The sequence below is a fragment of the Saimiri boliviensis genome, chromosome 17, assembly GCF_048565385.1.
Source record: "Saimiri boliviensis isolate mSaiBol1 chromosome 17, mSaiBol1.pri, whole genome shotgun sequence".
Classification (NCBI taxonomy): domain Eukaryota; kingdom Metazoa; phylum Chordata; class Mammalia; order Primates; family Cebidae; genus Saimiri; species Saimiri boliviensis.
Genome location: NC_133465.1, coordinates 40,805,816 through 40,826,071, shown reverse-complemented (window position 1 = coordinate 40,826,071; position 20,256 = coordinate 40,805,816). Strand labels below are relative to the sequence as shown.

The 20,256-nt window shown below is 57.0% G+C and overlaps 1 protein-coding gene across 19 annotated transcripts in view; it reads left to right on the top strand.

The window, feature by feature from the left end:
* CACNA1G (calcium voltage-gated channel subunit alpha1 G) overlaps positions 1-15,831 on the top strand; it is a 67,469-nt gene extending 51,638 nt beyond the window's left edge. For 6 of the 19 annotated variants that reach the window (XM_074388599.1, XM_074388597.1, XM_074388598.1 and 3 more), the window contains 12 exons: positions 4,355-4,506; positions 5,282-5,391; positions 6,439-6,572; positions 6,869-6,939; positions 7,058-7,136; positions 7,232-7,353; positions 7,682-8,035; positions 8,700-8,843; positions 10,672-10,806; positions 12,894-13,062; positions 13,317-13,486; positions 14,730-15,831. In XM_074388599.1, the coding sequence (XP_074244700.1) occupies positions 4,355-4,506; positions 5,282-5,391; positions 6,439-6,572; positions 6,869-6,939; positions 7,058-7,136; positions 7,232-7,353; positions 7,682-8,035; positions 8,700-8,843; positions 10,672-10,806; positions 12,894-13,062; positions 13,317-13,486; positions 14,730-15,464 (2,375 nt within the window). In that variant the 3' untranslated portion in view covers positions 15,465-15,831. Of the gene's footprint in view, positions 1-4,354; positions 4,507-5,281; positions 5,392-6,393; positions 6,573-6,868; positions 6,940-7,057; positions 7,137-7,231; positions 7,354-7,681; positions 8,036-8,699; positions 8,844-10,671; positions 10,807-12,893; positions 13,063-13,316; positions 13,487-14,729 lie in introns of all 19 variants that reach the window. The other 13 variants (XM_074388610.1, XM_074388608.1, XM_074388609.1 and 10 more) reach the window with 4 other exon arrangements.
* The last annotated feature ends 4,425 nt before the right edge of the window (positions 15,832-20,256 follow it).

The following is a 20,256-nucleotide window of genomic DNA, read 5'->3' as shown; positions in this document are numbered from 1 at the left end:
AGTTACAATCATCTCCAGCAGACCCCACATTTTAGAAGGCTGTTGGTGAAGTTTAGAGCATTTCAATAATGACTTTCTTTCATCACTTTTACTAATCAGAGGCGCATCTAATTGCTAATCACAGCTTCTTAGCTGCAGAAGGTTACACACGAAATGACGGCAAAGAAAGACCATTTTGTCATTAAATTAGTCATGGGGTCTTAACACAGGCAAATATAGGGCTTCTTTCAAGCCTTCTGAAGTATTGGAAAGAACATAAGGACCCCCATGCTGCTGCAGGCTTGGAACTTCAGTCTGGAAACCACACGCTGTGCTTTCTCCACTTCTCCCCCACCCGCCAATCAGGCAGATACTGCCATGGGGATGTTGGGTTGCATGATCTGTGGGGCCTCAGGGCCCCGCCCAAGGGAGAACCCCTGAGCCTCCATTCAGTAGGTCATCCCTGAGGCCCTCGGCGCTGCGGCCCCACGGTGCTACACAGTGGTGTTTGGCATTGAGAGACTGTCTCTCTGGGGCTCAGGAGTCTCTGGCTGGTTTGTGACTGGGTTGCCAGGGTCCCCACATCTCTGCATCAGGCTGTCTTGCAAATTCCTGAAGTACTAGGGTATGAGGGGTGGGGGGAGAGGTGGCCTTCAGCTTTTCCCTTATGGGCTCACCTGGTCTGTAGACTGAAATGTGCACACTTCCACACGCACCCCAAAACATCCTAGCACAGGGCTGGCCCACAGAGGCTTTTCCACATGGGGGTTATCCCAGAAACCAACACATGCAGACTCTCATAGCCCCTAAGACACGACGCGCCCACTCAGTGCTAAACACTCTTGTGACCCTTGACCCTTGCACCATACTCCCATTCCGGGGGTATTCTGCTGGGGTGGACATGCTGCTCCTGGAGTGGACAGACCCTACTCTACCCTGGGGTGGCACATGCAGTCGTGTATACCAGTTACCTTCCCTGGCTGTTCATGAGGACTCAGAGACCCCGAACCATGGCTTAGATCATCCCATATCCCACTTCCCAGGTCCTGGAGTTCTGCGTGGCTGTGCCAGAGCTTTTCAGACTTCCATGTACAGCAGAATCACCTGGAAAGCATAAACACAGATTCCTGGGTCCTACCCCAGAGGTTCTTCTACAGTGGTGCAGATGCACTGGTCTACCCACCAGGGGGATGGGGACAGAGTCAAACCCAGTCCAGGGCTGCTGGGAATCAAACATGTGCGCCACACCTCCCTGGCCAGTACACTTCTGTGCTGGTGCTGCTCCCAGCAGGAGGGGGAGAGCCAGACCCCAGGGAAAGGCAGAAGAGCAGAGCCTGTGATTATCAGGGGAATGGGCCTGGCCAGACACCTGGGTCCAGCCCAGCTTCCCAGATGGAAGGAGGGACCGGGGCTGCTAGGTGATCAGACTGCCCCATGGGACTGCTAAGCCTCCAACACCAGCTCCACTCTCCTTGGCCACCTGCAACATTGACCTCCACTCACTCACTCACCCTTTTTCCTTCCACCAGGCCGGGACCCAGTGATCAGGCCTGGCCACGGCAGCTAAAGGTGTGGCCTCTGCCGTGGGGGGCCTGTGTCCTTGGGAGTGACCCCTGTCTTCCCCTTATGCATCACCACTCCCCTTTGCAAACCCTCCGCCCTGGCTGTGTCTCGGGCTCCCCATGACCCCTACTAACTCACTGTGCCTGTTGCCTTGCAGCCCTCCTGCACCCCTCTTCTCTCCCTGCCCCTAACTGGGGGCCTGGACTGCCCTAGATGTGCCCCTCCCCCCACTGTCTGACTCTGGTATTTTCGCCACCTAAGGCAACTTATCCTGGTGGGATGCAGGGAGGTGGGGCCACAGCTAACGATGCCTCAGTGACCACAGGTCCAGGCCCCTCCTGGGCTACGGTTGGAGCTCTTAAAGCAGCAGGCTCTCCCAAGACTCCTCCCAGGGGGATTCTAATTCTTCTCCATACCCGGGTGCTTGCCTGCAGAGCTGAGGTCAAGAGAGCAGCAAAGGGGGGTGGCATTGCCCAGGCCCCAACAGTGGAGATCTTTGGGCAGATCATCCAGGGGCATCCTCTGGGCTAAAGCCTGAAAGCCTGGTATCTGCACCCACCTGGCAGCTGGCGAGGGACTCGGGCTGGAAGTTAGGGTCCAGCTCAGTCATGCCTCGTAGCTAGCTGAATGACTCACTTTTTGCCTGGCTTCATTCTCTCCCACTGGAAAAAAAAAAAAAAAAAAAAAACGGGGGTTTCCTGAGAAGATGCTGATCAGATTGGCCTGTTGCTCTTTGGACCTGTGCTCTAATGGGGGATTTCTGGCCGCCTCAGCACCTGCTGTCTGGGATAGGGGCCAGAGTGGAAGGGCCTTTGTACAGACCCCAAGGGACTGGGACCTGTCTAGAAGCAGATGCCCTCCCTCAGTCCTCCTGGTCTGGGCCTCTTGGAGGAGGGCCTCGGCTGAATTTAAGCCCACCCACCCCTCAGAATCCTAGGGCAAGGCCGGAAGGCAGAGTTGGTGGGAGCAGCGGCTCCCTTTGGCCTGGAGCTGCCTACAGAGTCAGGCTGGGGTGACCGGGAGAGAGGGCAACTCTCCCAGCCTTTCCTCCGCATTGTCTCAGCTAATAATGGGGCTAATAAGGAGCCACTTTTTCTAACCTAATTGTATTCAAACATTTTAGTTAATTCTCCATTCATATTTTAGCATAATGGGATCGGGTGCTGTCGGCATTTATGGAGATTAATGCAGAGAAAGCGTTCCAGCTGCTCAGGCAACGCAGGGCGACTAGCGCCCTCTGGTCCTTGTGGTACTGAAGGAAGGAAAGAAGAGGCCCGGCCCTCCCAGCCCACCCTCCGCCATCGCAGTGTGGATGACCCCTGGCCTCCCGTCCTCCCCTGCCCCAGGCTTTCCAGCCCCACACTCTTGGGGCTCTGTTCTTGAACAAACAGAGCCACAGTTGGCTGGCCGATCTCTGAACACGGGAAGATGGCCTCATGCACACCTCAGGCACAGCAGAGTGCCAGTGCCAGGGACTGCCTGCCCTGTGGTCATCCACATCTCAAGGCCGATGCTGGAGAGTGGCCGGGTGGGCCCCAAGCATGGCAGCCCATGGGGCTGGACGTGCAGTTCCCAGGTGCTCTTCTTCCTTCAGCCTCGGGTGGGGGCCCACCCCAGGCTGCTCCTTGCCTCAGTTTATCTCTCTGTTCAATGGTCCTATGCATGGGAAAGGACAGTTACATCTGAGCTGGCCTGGGCCCAAAGCTTCCTGCTGCCCCTGGGCCAGTGACTCCCTGGCTCAGGCCTCAGAGGCCGCAGCCCTTGCTGGCTGGCTTTCCCCTAGACCTCCTGAGAGGGGTAAGGGCTGTCTGGGACCTGTGGCTGCCACACACCTCCCTGTGAGGAGACTCTCTTCTTTGTGGCTTCATGGGAGACCACTCTGTCAACCTCCTCCTGAGAACACGAGCCCCAACTTGGCCCGGGCCTTCCTCAGCGCCTGGAAGAGGGCCCCGAAATCTCCTGCCCCAGATTTATTCTGCCTCCTTGGCAGCCCAACCTGGCTCCGTGATTTTCATAACTAAGTGGTTCACTAATTACAAGAGAAATATTATGCCTCTGACAGATCTCAGACAGTGCCTCCAACCCGGCCTGCAGTCTAGGGCTGCCCAAACACCCAGGAGCAGGCTGGGCAGTGCCTCATTAGAAACTGGGTGAGTCCAACAGGTGGGGCATCCCAGCTTGAGTCTGGGATGGAGCAGAGCCCCAAGGCCTCCCCTCTGCCCTTGCTGACATGAGGGTGCAGGAGGCCCAGGCCCTGCCCTCTGGAGGCCCTCTGGGTAGGTCAGTGCAGCCAGCCAAGAAGATGTCCAATTTCCATTCTCCGGTTTTATCTCCCAATCCCAGCTCTGTGTAATCTCCTTTGCTCCCCTGAGGAGCTGAGCTTGGTGAAGGAGCAAAAGCCTTTGCCTCCCCGTTGATGGAGCATCCTCTGAGCCTGAGGAGACCAGTTGTTTTTCATCGTATTGATCTGGCCTCACTGCGGAACACCGAGTCAAGGGTGTTCTGAGGGGCTGGTGGATTTTGGAGGCTGCCTAGGGGAGGGGGCTCACCTGGTGTCTAATGAAGGTGGGGAGCTCTGCATGTCCTGATCCATCCCGCCCTCAACTGCAGCCAGTACAACCGATGCTTGGAGAGGGGCATGCCCAGGTGGCTGCCCCCACCAAGGGGCAGTGTGGGGAGGGCGAGGATGGTGATGACTCTGGAATGTTTCAGCTCTGGCGTTAGAGGCTGGTGGCTGTGAGGGACTGGGGGTGGAGGGGTGCAGGGGGCAGAGGCCTGATGCCTGCTCTGCTCTTCCGCCCCACCCCCTCAGAAGCCCAGTGCAAACCTTACTACTCGGATTACTCCCGCTTCCGGCTCCTCGTCCACCACTTGTGCACCAGCCACTACCTGGATCTCTTCATCACAGGTGTCATCGGGCTGAACGTGGTCACCATGGCCATGGAGCACTACCAGCAGCCCCAGGTAGGAGCGAGTGGACCAGCCATCTGCCCCTCCCACCCCCACCCGGCCTCCAGCTGCAGAACCTCTGGGCAAGGTTAACCCAGCCTGACCCAGGGTACCTCTGTGCCACGCAAATGCTGGGCATGCTACATGGGTTCCTCCTGTGCCTCTTGGAGGTGGGTATCATCTTTGTTTTATAGATGAGGACGCTGAGGCTCAGAGATGTTAGTTGATATGGCCAAGGTCACACAGAAAGGGAGTGGAGGACCTGGTTTCTTCACTCAGCAAATATTGAGTGTCTACTAAGAGCCACGCCCTGGATCTTTGAGGGTAAAGAAGGCAGATTGATGCCTGCCTTTCTGGAGTTGAGAGTCTAGTGAATGTCCAGCTCCCAGTTTCGCCTGTGACCTTGCCGATTTGCCAATCAGCCTCCCTTGGCTGCCCTCCAGCTCTCAGTTTCTTCATCTGTCCAATGAGGGAGTTGAATCTGTAACGCACAAGGCCCCTTCCAGTCCTGGCATCCTGTGCCATCTAGTGCATTCTCATGTGATCTCTTCACCATCTCCCAAGGAGAAAGAGCCTTTAGCATAAGGTTGATTCATTCATGTGAAATACCCTACTCCCCTCTGGGGTAGTGGCTAATGGCCAGCCATCATGGTGGGAACAGGGAACACAGGGCTCCTTAGAGTCCCCTGCTTCTCAGACCTGGGCAGTGTCATGGGGGGGGGGGGCGGCGTGGAGCAGGCCCTAGCCCTGGGCCTTAAGGGACGCTGCATCTTGCACCCATCCCTGCCAGATTCTGGATGAGGCTCTAAAGATCTGCAACTACATCTTCACTGTCATCTTTGTCTTGGAATCAGTTTTCAAACTTGTGGCCTTTGGTTTCCGTCGGTTCTTCCAGGACAGGTAACGGAGAAGCGGGGTGGAAGCTTGGGGGCTTGGGTAGAGGTAGAAAGGGATGAGTCTCTTGGGGAAATACCCAGGAAGACCTAGTGTCTAAAGACCTTTCTTAACTCTTGAGGTCGAGCCCCTACCCTATGGCTGATGTAGGGGACTAGGGACCATCCAGTACCAGGAGATGGGAAGGAGAGAATCTGACAAGACAGGGTCCGGGCGGGGGATGCTGGCAGCTAGAAATCAGTGTGACCTAGCCTGGGGCTTAAGAGCACAGAGCCTGGAGCCAGACTGCCTGAACTGGATTTGAATTCTGGTTTCACCACTTAGTAGCTGGTGGCCTTGGGTAAGTTACTTAACCGCTCTGTGCCTCAGTTTCCTCATTTGTAAAATGAGAGAAAATAATAGTATCTACATCACAGAGTTGTGAGATTATGAATTTCTCTTTGGTTTTGAGGGTTCTGTTTGTTTGTTTTAGGAGACAGAGTCTTGCTCTGATGTGTAGGCTGGAGTGCAGCAGCTCAGTCTTGGCTCACTGCAGCCTTGACCTCCTGGGCGCAAGCTGTCCTTTCACCTCAGTCTCCCGAGCAGCTGGGACTACAGGCACCCACTGCACACCCAGCTAATTCTTTTTTTTTTTTTTTTTTTTTTAGTAGAGATGGTCTCACTATTTTGCCCAGGCTGTTCTCTAACTCCTGAGCTCAAGTGATGCTCCCACCTCAGCCTCCCAAAGTGCTGAGATTACAGGTGTGAGTTCCTATTTGTAAAGCCCTTAAAAATGCCTGGTGCATAGTAACGCCATATAAGTGCTAAATAAAAAAAAAAAAAAACAAATGAATACTAAGGAAAAGCAGAGGCCTTGGAGCTAAAGTTCTAGTCCCACTCATGCCACCAGTTGGCTGTGTGGCCTTAGATAAGCCACGCCTCTTCTCTACAGGATGGGAGGCTGGACCCACTGACGTCTGCCCTCCTTTCCAGCCTGTCTTTCTGTGCCACAACTGCCCCCTCCTCCAGGACCCCCCTCCCCCCACTCAGGGAGCTGTGTCCTGGGCTTTCCAGGTGGAACCAGCTGGATCTGGCCATTGTGCTGCTGTCCATCATGGGCATCACGCTGGAGGAGATCGAGGTCAACGCCTCGCTGCCCATCAACCCCACCATCATCCGCATCATGAGGGTGCTGCGCATTGCCCGAGGTTGGTGCCCAGCTGCCTGTTCAGGCACCTGCCCCCGCAGGGTGACCAGCCCAGAGAGAGAGAGAGCAAGGGTCAGCTTTGTGGCTGGTCAAGGCCTGGGTGTCTGTGGGTTCCCATGGGTCTTTCTCCCAGCCTCTGCCAAGGGAGGCTGGGGACAGGGCCGAGGGTGGGGATGCAGCCTGGCTGGCCCAGGGATGGCCATCCCGGCAGCCCCAGCCCAGGCCTGGCACTGGCTCTGCCAGCTGTCTGGCCAGGGACCCAAAGGGGCCAGCTCATGACGTTGTCCTGTTCTGCAGTGCTGAAGCTGCTGAAGATGGCTGTGGGCATGCGGGCGCTGCTGGACACGGTGATGCAGGCCCTGCCCCAGGTAGCCGGAAGGTGGGGGGCCTCCAGGGAGGGGAGGTGCTCTCCAGAGGGGCAGGGGCTCAGGGAAGCTGACTGGGAGACCCAGTGGTATCGTTTCTATTTCTTCTCCTCTTTTCCAGGTGGGGAACCTGGGACTTCTCTTCATGTTGTTGTTTTTCATCTTTGCAGCTCTGGGCGTGGAGCTCTTTGGAGACCTGGGTGAGTTGGAGTAGGAGAGGGCGGAGGAGCCAGGGCTGGAGACCAGGAGGCTCCTGGACTAACATGAGCCTCTCCCCCTTTCCTTCTTCCTGCAGAGTGTGACGAGACACACCCCTGTGAGGGCCTGGGCCGGCATGCCACCTTTCGGAACTTTGGCATGGCCTTCCTAACCCTCTTCCGAGTCTCCACAGGTGACAACTGGAATGGCATTATGAAGGTAAGCGCCCAGGACTGGCCCAGGCTCCAGGGAGGCAGCCCTACTTCCTGAGCTAGGATTCCGTGGGAAGATGAATTGGCCACAAATAAAAGCATGTGACCTCTCCCCCATGCCAGAACACTCTGGAGCTTCCTCTCCCAGGAACATGCTCTGGCTCATACTTCCTCAGGCAGCATCTAATGCTCCTCTGCCCCCAAACACTCCTCCTCCTCCTCCTCCTCCCCCTCCTTCCCCTCCTCCAGTGCTCTGTGATACCTGTAACTGATTCTCCACAATAGCTCCACCCACTGCCCTCCGCAGCCTTACCCTTCTATCCCGCCTGCCCCAGGACACCCTCCGGGACTGTGACCAGGAGTCCACCTGCTATAACACGGTCATCTCGCCCATCTACTTTGTGTCCTTCGTGCTGACGGCCCAGTTCGTGCTGGTCAACGTGGTGATCGCCGTGCTGATGAAGCACCTGGAGGAGAGCAATAAGGAGGCCAAGGAGGAGGCTGAGCTGGAGGCCGAGCTGGAACTGGAGATGAAGACCCTCAGTCCCCAGCCCCACTCACCGAGGGGGAGTCCCTTCCTCTGGCCTGGGGTTGAGGGTCCCGACAGCCCCGACAGCCCCAAACCCGGGGCCCTGCACCCAACGGCCCATGTGAGATCAGCCTCCCACTTCTCCCTGGAGCACCCCACGGTGAGCTGACACCCACCCCTGCCATGAGAGGCACTGGGACAGGAGAAAGGTGTGGAGGGTGGTGGTCGGGAGCCGAGCAGGCAGCGCACACACCGTAGGGCTCCTCCTGGAGCCTCCTGCCCTCCTTCCTGGATGCTGAGCGAGCAGTCACTGCCCCTCCCCAGGGACCGCGGCCTACACTCACCCACCAGGGCCACCCTGGCAGGCGGGCCCGCTTAGCAGTGCCCTGCTCTTCCAGCCTGGTCTGGCCTCCCCTTCCTGACTCATGGGTTCCAGGCTAAGTTTTCTGTTTCCTTCCTGTTTCTTTCTTACCCTTGCCCAACTGCCAAATCTCTTTCCTACCCACCCTTAACCTGCCTGGTTCTCTTCCATCTCTCCATCCTTTTATCTTCTCTTTCCCCCTCTCTCTCTTCCTCTCCCTGTGTGGGCTCTGCTCATCTTCCATCTCCCTCTCTCCTTCCTCCCCATACCTTCCCTCTTCCCCACACCTCCTCTTTGTCTCTTTGTTGATGTGTGTGCGTGCGTGTGTGCATGTGTGTTGTGTGGGTCTCACTTCTTTCTTCTCCTGTGTCTCTGTCAATCCCCTTTCATGACACTTCCCATCACTGCCCTCTGACCCCCGCTCCCCTGCCTCTCCGGCTCCCCTTACGGGCTGGCTCCCCAGGACAGGCAGCTGTTTGACTCCATATCCCTGCTGATCCAGGGCTCCCTGGAGTGGGAGCTGAAGCTGATGGACGAGCTGGCAGGCCCAGGGGGCCAGCCCTCTACCTTCCCTTCTGCCCCCAGCCTGGGCGGCTCCAATCCACAGGTTACTGTGCCCCTGTGCTGTGCCCTCTCCCTTGACCATGCTGGGCTGTGTCATGCTTCTGGGGAAGCTGGGGGTGTTGCCTGCCCACTGGGTATCTGTAGAAAGTGCAGCCTCAGGGCCTCAGTTGAGTGTGGGAGCCAGTCAGGGGGTCTTCTAGGCTGAAATCACCTCCAGAAAAAAGCTGGAAGGCAGGGCTGTTGAGATTGCCCCCTTCGATGAGAAGGGTGGGTGGAGGAGGCGCTTGGTAGGGGAGAGGGGATTTGTAAGAACCTGGAAGAGAAAAGGGGGATGGGCAGAAGATAAGCAGCAGTGAGACCTTAGCAGGTGGAGGGAAGAAGCTGTTAGTCCAGGGAGAAAGGCCTCCGGGGACAGTGGAGGTAGCCAGGCAGTCCACTGCCAGGCTGCAGCCTGTCTCTCCTCTGGAGTCCAGCACCCACTTGCCGGTCCTCAGTTTGGTGGCTTTTTAAGTCATAGAGCCCACTGGGCATGATGAGTGCTGTCAGGAGCCACTGATGTCTGTCCTGAGAGAAAGAGAAGGCTCCAGCTGGGAGAGGGTATTGAGACCTTGGTGTGAAATAGGACTTGGCTTCCTGCCCAAGCCCAGCCCCTTCCTGTAGCCTCAGGGCCCTTTCCCACAGTCTCATCCAATGCCAGGTCTTTTGCTTTCTGGGCTACTCCTGCCCTCCTCCTCTCCCCTTGACCGCCCCCACCACCCACTACCACGTGACAGAGGGCCCCACCCTCCCTCCACCTAGGTCAGAGGCTGCAGAGACAGGTGTCAGTGGGAGATAGAAAAACCAAGTCCTCCAGAGGCCCTTTTGAGTGGCGGGGGAGGGAAGTTCTTAGGAAGCCTTTAGCCTGATCCAAAAAAAAAAAAAAAAATGGACAGTGATCCCCACGTGGGAAGGGACCTTGCCTCTTGTTGGGATTCAGTCTCAGACCTGGCGCTGACCTAGAATGATCAGTGGGAAAGTGAGTCCCTTTCTAAGGCCTCCCCTTCCTGAAAGAGGCTCACAGGGGCAGGTTGTCGGCGAAGAGGACACAATGGGAAGGCGATCAGGGCAGCCCAGTCCTCTGGGAGGGAGGCCCGACTGTCCCCTAGCATCCTGTGGGCACCAGGGCACCACCCGGGTCCCAGATGAGCCAGCCAGATGGTGTGGCAGCCTACCCGAGTGTGCCCACTTCAGGCTGACGGGGGCAGAGCACCTCCCAGAGCCCAAGTTGGAGGGGAGGGCGGGCAGGCTGCAGGCAGGCGGAGGAGAGTCTGTGAGGGGAGAAGCCAGAATCTGGGGGCAGGCCAAGTCCTGCCAGGCTTTTGGAAGCTGAGAGAATAGGCAGAAAACAGCCGTCAGATTGGTGGCATTGTCCCCGGCGCCCCCCATGCCGCTCTGTCTGTGCGGAGAGGAGAGACAGTGCTTTGCTGGCCTTTCTTCTTTTTTTTTTTTTTTTTTTGGTATCATCTTTTTGTGAGTCGAAAGCCCTCGGCCCTCCCGCTCCCTCCCTGGGTGGTGGTAGTGTGGGAGGGGCTGGGAAGGCTTCTGGGGTATCTTTAGAATGCGTTTCTGTGTCTCCTCGCTTTGTCAGTGTTTGCTCTGGCTCTTCGGTGCCTGCTGCAGCCTCTCTGATCAGAGCAGGGGGTTGAAGTGGGTGCGGGGAGGCACTGTCAGCCTGTCTGGGAAAAGGGTGGGGAGAGAGAAGGGATGCCTTTTCTCCCCCTCGTGCTTCGTGAAAAGGGGGAAGTGGGGACTGAGAGCGAGCGCGTGCGTGTGTGCGCGCGCGCCTGCGCTGTCCTGGTTTCTCATGCCTGATCATCTCTCTCCCTGTCTAGATCCCTCTAGCTGAGATGGAGGCTCTGTCTCTGACGTCAGAGATTGTGTCTGAACCGTCCTGCTCTCTAGCTCTGACGGATGACTCTTTGCCTGATGACACGCACACACTCTTACTTAGTGCCCCGGAGAGCAATGTACATACACGCTGCCCTCACTTGCTCCCGGCCACCCCCGGGGCTGGGCTGGCTGCAGGGCTCCAGATCGGCCAGGGGAAGGTCCTAGCCGCCTGCTCTCGGTTTGCCCCAAGCTCTGCCCAGAGACATCCACCCAGGTGCCCCAGGCTTTGCTGGCATGAGGTCTTCAGGTCCCCCACTGGGGACAAAGAGATTAGATGAGATTAAATTGGGGCCTTGCCCTGAAGGGTATAGGGGCAGCCGTTATGAAAAGGTGAATCCAGACACCCAGGAATGCCACAGCCCAAAACAGAGGTGGCATCAGAGTCAGTCTATGAATTTGGAGCCCTGTGCAAGCCAGCCCTCCCTGTCCCTGCCCCTCCTCCCCACCCCTCAAAACATGAGACCTCCACACCTCGTAGTGGGTGAGAGCCACCTCTCTGCCACCCCCCCCCACCATGCCCTTCTTCACCCGGGCACTGTCCCTGTCTTCTCCGTCTCCTCCGTCGCTGTCCCTGCGTGTCCCTGTGTCTTCGCCAAATTCAGTGGGGTGGGAGGGGCTTATCTGCGCTCTGACTACTTCCCCCCCTTTCCCTCCTCCTGTGAGCAGCCCCCTCCTCCTGACTGTTCCTCTCCTGTTGTCAGAGGAGGGCCCAGCTGGGGCAGGGCCTGGACCACCAGCTGGGCGGTCCCTAGGGGTCTTGGGTGGTTGGCAGAAGTGGAACCTGGGGCTGAGAGGGGAAGTAAAGTAAGATTGTCCTCCAACTTAGCCATCCTCGGGCCTGCTGGGAGTACTTAACTGGCTGGGCCTGCATGGGGACAGGACCCCTACAACCTCCCAGAGAACAAGGAGTGAGGAATTCAGGGGGAAGGGGGTCACAGGGTGATGGAGAAACCTCTTGAGAGCAAACCTAGGCTCCCTCCTGCTGGGGCCCAAGGCTGAGTACCTCCCTTCTCTCAACCAGAGCAAAACCCTGCTCCCACCCCAAGTCTGTCCACTAAGGCAGCAGCTGAATTTGGCCTCCACCTCCACCTGCCAGAGACATCATATGGTTAAAGTGGAGGTCAGGCAGCCGGCTGTGACACACCCCTGGTGGTCATCTGCATTCAACCCACGAGAACCCAACCAAGGGCCTGTGCTGGGACCTGAGGCTGCTGTAAGAAGTGGATTAACAGTCTGCAACCTGCAAGCTCTCCTGAGCTGCCTGGTCCCCAGCTCCCTGGGAGGGTCCTCTCCCTGTTACCTCCCCCGACAGCACAGGGGCTGCTGTTTGCTTTTTTTTTTTTTTTTTTTTTTTCTCCTGAGACAGGGTCTCACTCTGTTGCCTAGACTGGCATGCAGTGATGTGATCCCAGCTCACTGCAGCTTTGACCTCCTGGGCTTAAGCAGTCCGCCCACCTCAGCCTCCGAAGTAGCTGGGTTTACAGGTGCCACGCGACCACTCGAGCTAAATTTTTTGTCTGTTGGTTTTTTTTTGTTTTGTTTTGTTTTTTTTTTTTTTTTTTGCAGAAATGAGGTTTTGCTGTGTTACCCAGGCTGGTCTCAAACTCCTGAGCTCAAGCCGTCCGCCTACCTTGGCCTCCCAAAGTGCTGGGATTACAGGCATGAGCCAGCGGCCACTGCACCCAGCCTGCTGTTAGCTTTTAATCCTCCCCTGGGCTGCTCTGAGTCAGGGCCCTGGCCCCTCCCTGTGGACACCAGGCTCCCATCAGACCCTCTAAATGGGGCCTTTAGAATGAGCTAGTGAACCAACTTCTAGGCTGGGGGCTGGGGGCTGCTCTCCCTTTCTGGATACCTCCTCACCCCTCCACCCCCACAGTGGGAGCTTACAGGTGTGCAGTTTTGCAGGGGGTTGGGGGCAGGGCCTGCAGATTCTCCCGGTGCCCAGTCCCCCTCCTACCTGCTTCCTCCCTGCTTGTGGAGGGCTCATCCATGTGCCTGCCCCTCTCCCCAGCCACGCTCATGCCCATCTCTACCTTGTCCTGGGAGGGCACGGGGGTGAAGGCTGGGGGGTGGGGGGCTGCTGCTTTCTATTGTCAGCTCTGCCTCAGTTGCCAAACCCAGACACGCCCTCTTCCTCCACCTCCCTCCCCTGTTCCTTTTGCAGATGCAGCCTCACCCCACGGAGCTGCCAGGACCAGATTTACTGACTGCACGGAAGTCTGGGGTCAGCCGAACTCACTCGCTGCCCAATGACAGCTACATGTGTCGGCACGGAAGCACTGTGGAGGGGTCCCTGGGACACAGGGGCTGGGGGCTCCCCAAAGCTCAGTCAGGTATCAGGGCTGGAGCAGGCCAATTTGGCTCACACAGGGAGACTCCATTCTGGGGATCCGAGGGGATTGGGGACTGGGGTAGCCAAAGAGGTCTCTCTGACCGTAGGGGAGCTTCCAGCCTGGGGGGGGTGGCTTTCAGTCCAAGGGGTAAGGGTAGAGGCCCTGATGAGGGGGAGAGAGTGGAAGGGAGGGCTCAGCTGGGAGCCTGCTCCATCCTCCCCCCCTACCCTTCCCCTTCTTCCCTCTCTCCACAGGCTCCGTCTTGTCCGTTCACTCCCAGCCAGCAGACACCAGCTACATCTTGCAGCTTCCCAAAGATGCATCTCATCTGCTCCAGCCCCACAGCACCACCGCCCGGGGCACCATCCCCAAACTGCCCCCACCAGGTCGTTCCCCTTTGGCCCAGAGGCCACTCAGGCGCCAGGTGAGTGGATGTGGAGAGGCAGGCACAGGCCTGGGGACTGGAGCCTCTGCTGGGAATCCTAGGCTGCTGGTGATGACCCGGGTTGACACTTTCATTCCTCCGGAAAACATGTATTTAGTGCCAGTCATGTACCAGGATCAGTTGCAGATACCAGGGACACAGTACTGGGCAAAGCAGAAGCGGTGTGTGCCTTCTTGAAATTTGCACCCCGTTCCTTGTTCCATTGAGGAGGCCTGGAGACCAGAGCGGGTAATGCTTGCCCAGGGTCACCCCTATCTGGTCGGAGGTAGAACCCAGGTCTCTGGACTTCGCTTCCTCACCAACCAGAGCTGCCTCCCAATTCTTCTCCACACTTTGAACTGATCTGAGGGGCATAAGGCAAATTTTAAGTGTCTTCATTTTTGGCCAAGCCTGGGGCCCACCTTCCAGAGCCTACGTTCTAAGGACACAGAGCTCAGCCACAGGTAGCCAGGTGAGGCTTGTCTGCTCCACCGGCGACAAGGCCACAGCCCATGTCATGTGTGCATCCTGAGGCATGAGCATGGACACATGAGAATCTCAATCCCACATGCTTGGGGGAGCAGATACAGTCCTTATCCATTTTGCAAATAGTCACTCAGCAGCCTCTGTGTGCCAAGCACCGGGGACACAGCACCTGCCCCCTGAAGCTCACAGTCTAATAATGGAGATGTACCTGCCATCAGATCACAGCTCAGGTCACAGCTGCCAGACGCACACGTGTGGCGGTCAGCAGGGACACAGAGGAATGGGTCAGTTTTACTTGGGGACAGAGACTGTCACACACTGTGTCACAGAGCACCTGAGTCCGTAAAGTCGAGGGCTTCTTGCCAATCAGGAAGTGCATTCAGAGCCAAAGGGGAAGCATACGCAGAGGCAGGGGGCGTGAAGGAGCCAGCTCAGCGAGCAGAGAGGGCCTGGCTTCTCTCATATCCCCAGAGGCAGGGGCTGCAGAGGGAGCTGTCCGCACAGGCTTGGGGGAGACCAGGACTTGCGGGAGGGAAGATGGGGTTTATCAGGGAGAGGAGGCATGGTGCGCTGCAGAGGTCAGAGGTCAGGCTGCAACGACTCGTATCTCCTAGTCAGAGCAGCTATCAGGACTTCGGCTTAGGGTGGTTCTGCTGTACATGGTGGTGGTGGGCAGGGGGCACAGCCAGCTTGACAGGAGGGACAGTCCATGTTGGAGAGGAAAGTGCTGGACTGAGCCCTACCCCACCCCATATAGGCAGCAATAAGGACTGACTCCTTGGACGTTCAGGGCCTGGGCAGCCGGGAAGACCTGCTGGCAGAGGTGAGTGGGCCCTCCCCGCCCCTGGCTCGGGCCTACTCTTTCTGGGGCCAGTCGAGCACCCACGCACGGCAGCACTCCCACGGCCGCAGCAAGATCCCGAAGCACATGCCCCCGCCGGCCCTTCGCCCCGGCCCAGAACCCAGCTGGGACCAGGGTCCTCCAGAGACCAGAAGCAGCTTAGAGTTGGACACGGAGCTGAGCTGGATTTCAGGAGACCTCCTGCCCCCCGGTGGCCAGGAGGAGCCCCTGTCCCCACGGGACCTGAAGAAGTGCTACAGCGTGGAGGCCCAGAGCTGCCAGCGCCGGCCTGTGTCCTGGCTGGATGAGCAGAGGAGACACTCCATCGCCGTCAGCTGCCTGGACAGCGGCTCCCAACCCCGCCTGGGCACAGACCCCTCTAACCTTGGGGGCCAGCCGCTTGGGGGGCCTGGGAGCCGACCCAAGAAAAAACTCAGCCCGCCCAGTATCTCCATAGACCCCCCTGAGAGCCAGGGCCCTCGGCCCCCACCCAGCCCTGGCATCTGCCTCCGGAGGAGGGCTCCGTCCAGCGACTCCAAGGATCCCTTGGCCTCCGGTCCCCCCGACAGCATGGCTGCCTCGCCCTCCCCAAAGAAAGATGTGCTGAGTCTCTCCGGTTTATCCTCTGACCCAGCAGACCTGGACCCCTGACCCTGCCCCACTCTCCCACTCACCTTTCTCCACTGGGTGCCAAGTCCTAGCTCCTCCTCCTGGGCTATATTCCTGACAAAAGTTCCATATAGACACCAAGGAGGCGGAGGCGCTCCTCCCTGCCTCAGTGGCTCTGGGTACCTGCAAGCAGAACTTCCAAAGAGAGTTAAAAGCAGCAGCCCTGGCAACCCTGGCTCCAGGCAGAAGGAGAGGCCCGGAGCAGCTGAGGTTCCCGACACCAGGAGCTGTTGGGAGAAAGCAATACGTTTGTGCAGAATCTCTATGTATATTCTATTTTATTAAATTAATTGAATCTAGTATATGCGGGATGTACAACATTTTGTGACTGAAGAGACTTGTTTCCTTCTACTTTTATGTGTCTCAGAATATTTTTGAGGCGAAGGCGTCTGTCTCTTGGCTATTTTAACCTAAAATAACAGTCTAGTTATATTCCCTCTTCTTGCAAAGCACAAGCTGGGCCCGAGAGCGCGTGGCAGCCCCGACGGCGGCCCATCTTCAGCGGAGAGCGAGAACCATTTTGGAAACTGTAATGTAACTTATTTTCTCCTTCAACCTCGTCATCACTTTCTGTAGGGAAAAAAAAAAAAAGAAAAAGAAAAAATGAGATTTTACAAATGAAATGGAACCTTTTTATATATACATACATACATATCTATATCTATATCTATATCTATATAAAATAAAGTAATTTTCCTAAATAAAAAGCTAATCACGGTCCAGAGTAAAAGCAAAAGGGATGAGAGCTAGGCATGTCCAGATGGCACTGAAGAGAGAGATCCTGGAGATGGGGAGTGGGCGGCGGGGAGGGAAGGTTCAGGGCTGCCTCTTTGTGTACATATGAGTGTGTGTGTGTATGAGTGTGTGTGTGTGTGTGTGTGAGAGAGAGAGAGAGAGAGAGAGAGAGTCAGAGAGAGAGAGAGAGAGAGAAAATCTGGACACCTTGCTCTGGAGAGTTGCAACCTCTAGCCTGCCCTCCCCAGCCTCGAAGGAGAGGAGAAGCCCCCGGCCTCTTGGGAGGCAGGGTCTCCTCTGCTGCTCTCAAAGCTTTATTGCTTCCTCTAGCTAGGCAGCTCAGTGAATGGGAGTAATTCCAGATTAACTCTTATTTCTGCTGACAGCTATCAGCCGCACAGTGAAAGCTGGAAATTGGCATAATGAAGCTGTTTGGTTAATGGGGCTGACTGAGGCTGGGGGAGGCTGCCTCAGAGCTGCAGATCTGGAGCTGTGGGGTGGTGGGGGAGGGGAGGTGTTTCTGGGTTTTCCTTCCTGAAGCTTCAGCACGGATTTGCCACACTTCTGGCTGGATGCATCACCTGAGCTGTCTGGACTTCAGCCTCCTGCCTTGGGGGCAGCTTCAGCTGGCCAGCACTACAGGCACTGTCTGATGGTGGCCTTGGCCACCTGCCCACAGTAGAATTAAGCTGTGTAAACAGAGTGGGCTGCCCCTCCAGAGGATGTGGGTCTAGGGCTGGGCATCCAGAGGCAACCTCTTGGTGGAAGTGGTAGGGCCAGAGGCCAGGCTGCTGAGTGGGGAGCTGGCCCCCTGGGCGGTGTTAACACATGCTGCTGCCTGCCCAGGGAGAGCTAGTGGAGGAGGGAGGTGTGAAGGTGGCCAGGGGCAGGGAGGCAGGAAGAGGGGGAGTGGCATGGCCCAGGCCACCTGTCTGGTGCTACTGCAGACAATATTCTTTTGTCTGAAATCTTGGTGCCAAGAGGTGGTGAGCATGGGTCCAGCCAGCCTGTCACCTAGCCACTCCCAGACATCTGTCCCAACCCCACTCCCTTGAACAGCACTATCCCCTTGTTCCCAGGGCCTTCAACCCCAGGATTGAATTGGGTTCTTGGAACCTCAATGGCAGAACTCGCTCATGCCCTGTCTGACCCAGTCAGCTAGGAGCTGGGGGCACCAGGCTGCCGGGCGAGTGGACCTGGAGGCTTGTCCAGCCTTGCATTTTCTAAGCTGGGTGAGGGCTTCTCTTCTTGCTCTTTTGGGCAGAACGGATACCACTCCTTGAAGCCAACGCCTGGTTTTATCCTTTTAGGGTGTGCAATAATGTCAAACGTCTTCCCCTGGCCTCCTTGGGTTGAGGGGGGAGAGGGAGTGCTTATAGGAGCTGCCATTTAAGAAAAAAGGGGAAAAAAGCAAAGCTGTACAAAATTCCTGGAGTTCTGTCACCTGGATCTGCAGACTAAGCTTTTATATTTTTGTAGAATTCTGTAGCTGCCTATTCCCTAATGAGGTTGGAGGATATGGGGAGGGGGTTCTGGGATCTTTTGTTCTTCTAGTGGTCAGAGGATTCTGGGTCAAGGTGAAGCCAGAGAGCTGGAATCCTACCCCTCCCCACCCTTCCGGCACTCCCCACCACCCCCCACCACTCAGACAGCCCAGCAGCACTGTAGTGCTGGAGAGTGGCTTAGGATGAGTTGTAGCATGCCTGGTTCTTTCTGGGTTCCCCTACTCCTGGCCTCCTCTTCCCAGCAGGGACCAAGGAATTTGAGGTGCACTTACTATGCTTTTGGGTTGCTCTCTAGAGATCTGTAGGGACCGGCCTGGTGAAAACAAAAAGGCTCCCCTACTCCCTCCCTAGCAGCCCCCTCTGTGGCCTGAAGGAGGGGGGCCTCTGGGTAGTGATGTGGAAATATTAATAGCAGAGTCAAAGTGGGTATTTTGGGGGAGAGAACTGTGACCTCTCCCCCCAGCGACGTAAAATCTTTATCAATGATGGAAACTGTTGTGTCTCATTAAAAGGGATTTGAGGTGGAAAAGCAGCTGCCGCTGGATCTTAATAATAATATCAAGACTGCTAACCTCATGCTGCTTGTCTGGGTGGTTATTTGATGCGGCTCCAGGATTTGTAGTGGGTGGGGGTAGGGGGTGGAGAAACTGGAGGAGGCTGGAGGCAGAGTGGCTGATGGGGGCAGCAGGTCTTGGACGAGGGCTCCGGGGGAGGAATGGAACTGGCTAGGGGCTTCAGGGATAGGGGGCTTTTTGAAGGAGGAACATCCACCCTGGCGCCTTTGTCCTCAGCCTTCCCCTTCGGTGTTCAGAAGAAATTGTGTCAGCGGCTGCAGGCCCCCACCTCAAGCTTGGCTCCCTCTGCTTCCTCCACCCCCAAGACTCCAGGAAAAGGTCTGTCTGGGGGTGGGGGACTGGGAAGAGGAGTGAGCTGAGCTGGGGCTAAAAACAAATCTGAGGCTCATACGCAGTCTGTCACTCCTCAAAACACCCAACAAGGGAAGTCTGATTGCTGTCATTTCTCCACGAGGCAGTGGGGTTCAGAGAGCTTAAGTGAATTGCCCATGGTCACACAGCCAGGGAATGGCAGAGCTGGGATTTGACCCCAGGTCTGGCCAACCTCCAACCCACACTACCCCTGTCTCTTCTTGGTGTAGAGGAAATGGGGCATGATGGGACGACTCCTGCTCAAAAAATGACTTGCTGGGGGGCCCTTTTCCAAAGTAGTCACATTCATGTTCATACAAATGTGCACAAGTGGTCCCCAAAGGGCAAACTCAGAGGCTTAGGGAGGCCCCCAGCCTCCCACCTGGCCAGACACCAGACTTCGGCCGCAGGGAATGGTGGCTAGAGGCGTTCAGTCCTGGGAGAAGGCATCCCTCAGCTCCAGGCATTTGTCCAAGAGCGGGCCAAGCGTAGCTCTGCAATCACTCTGGGTTCCCGGGCACCACCCTTTCCCTGCATAATGCTGCCCTTGAACTCCATGGGACCTGTTCTCCCCGCCCTCCCACCCTCTTCTCTCTTCCTCTCCTCTAACCCTGCCCTACCCAAACCTCACCCACTTTCTAAACAGCTGTCACTTCCACCTTCACCCCTACGCCCCACCTGCCACAGCCTGGTGCCCCATGGCCTCATTTCTCCTCCTTCCTTCTCCCTCCGGCCAGTTGAGCTGCCTGTGGCAGGGGGGCTGGCGGCAGCAGCGCAATTAGGGCATCAGACACCAGGTGGCAGCACAAGGCACCCTCACCTGGTGCCACCTGGTGCCCCTCCTGCAGAGGGACCAAGCCAGGGAGAGGGCACCAACACCGATGGCCACCTTCTAGGAAGCAGGTGCTTTGCATAACCCCGGAAGGAGGAAGCAGGCTCCCAGGGCCCAGTGAAGGACTTTGTGCATGGAGAAGCCCAGACAGGAATCCCTGCCATCTGAGTACTGAGCCCACGGTGTTCAATGGCCCCTGCCTAAAGCTAGGAAAGACTCAGGGCTGATCCAGGGCAGTGGTGCCAGGAGGGAAATGAACTCTCAAAGAAAGCTGAGTTGTGTCCTGGAGCTCTACTCCAGGGCATAGCAAGTCAGGTCAAGGAGGAGCTGCTCCAGCTAAGCCCCAAGAGGGAATTCTGCTAAAAGCTTTGAAACTCCATGTCTTAGCCCTGGTTCCAGGTGTGGGAGCTGCTGACTATGGCCCACAGAGCTAATTAATTCTTCTTGCTTTGAAAACTCCAGAATCGGGCACAGCAGCCAGCACTCTCCCCTGCATGCCAAATCAGATCAAGTGCAGCTTGGTGGCAGAGGGGCAGCCTCACTGAGGGCCATGAGTGCGGCCAGTGGGGCCACCACCAGGCTGGGGTCTGGAGGAAGCAGGCCCCACTGCAGGGGAGAGGACAAGGGGGAGGCTGGGGCATGAGGGCTGCAGCCCGGTTTGGGGGTGCTCCAGGCCTCCAAGGAGCCACAAGAGGCTAAAAGGAATCCGGCAGTGGAGGGGAAGCTTTGCTGTTCCACACCCCGCCCCTCTGCCCTGTCAGTTCCAACCTGCCTCC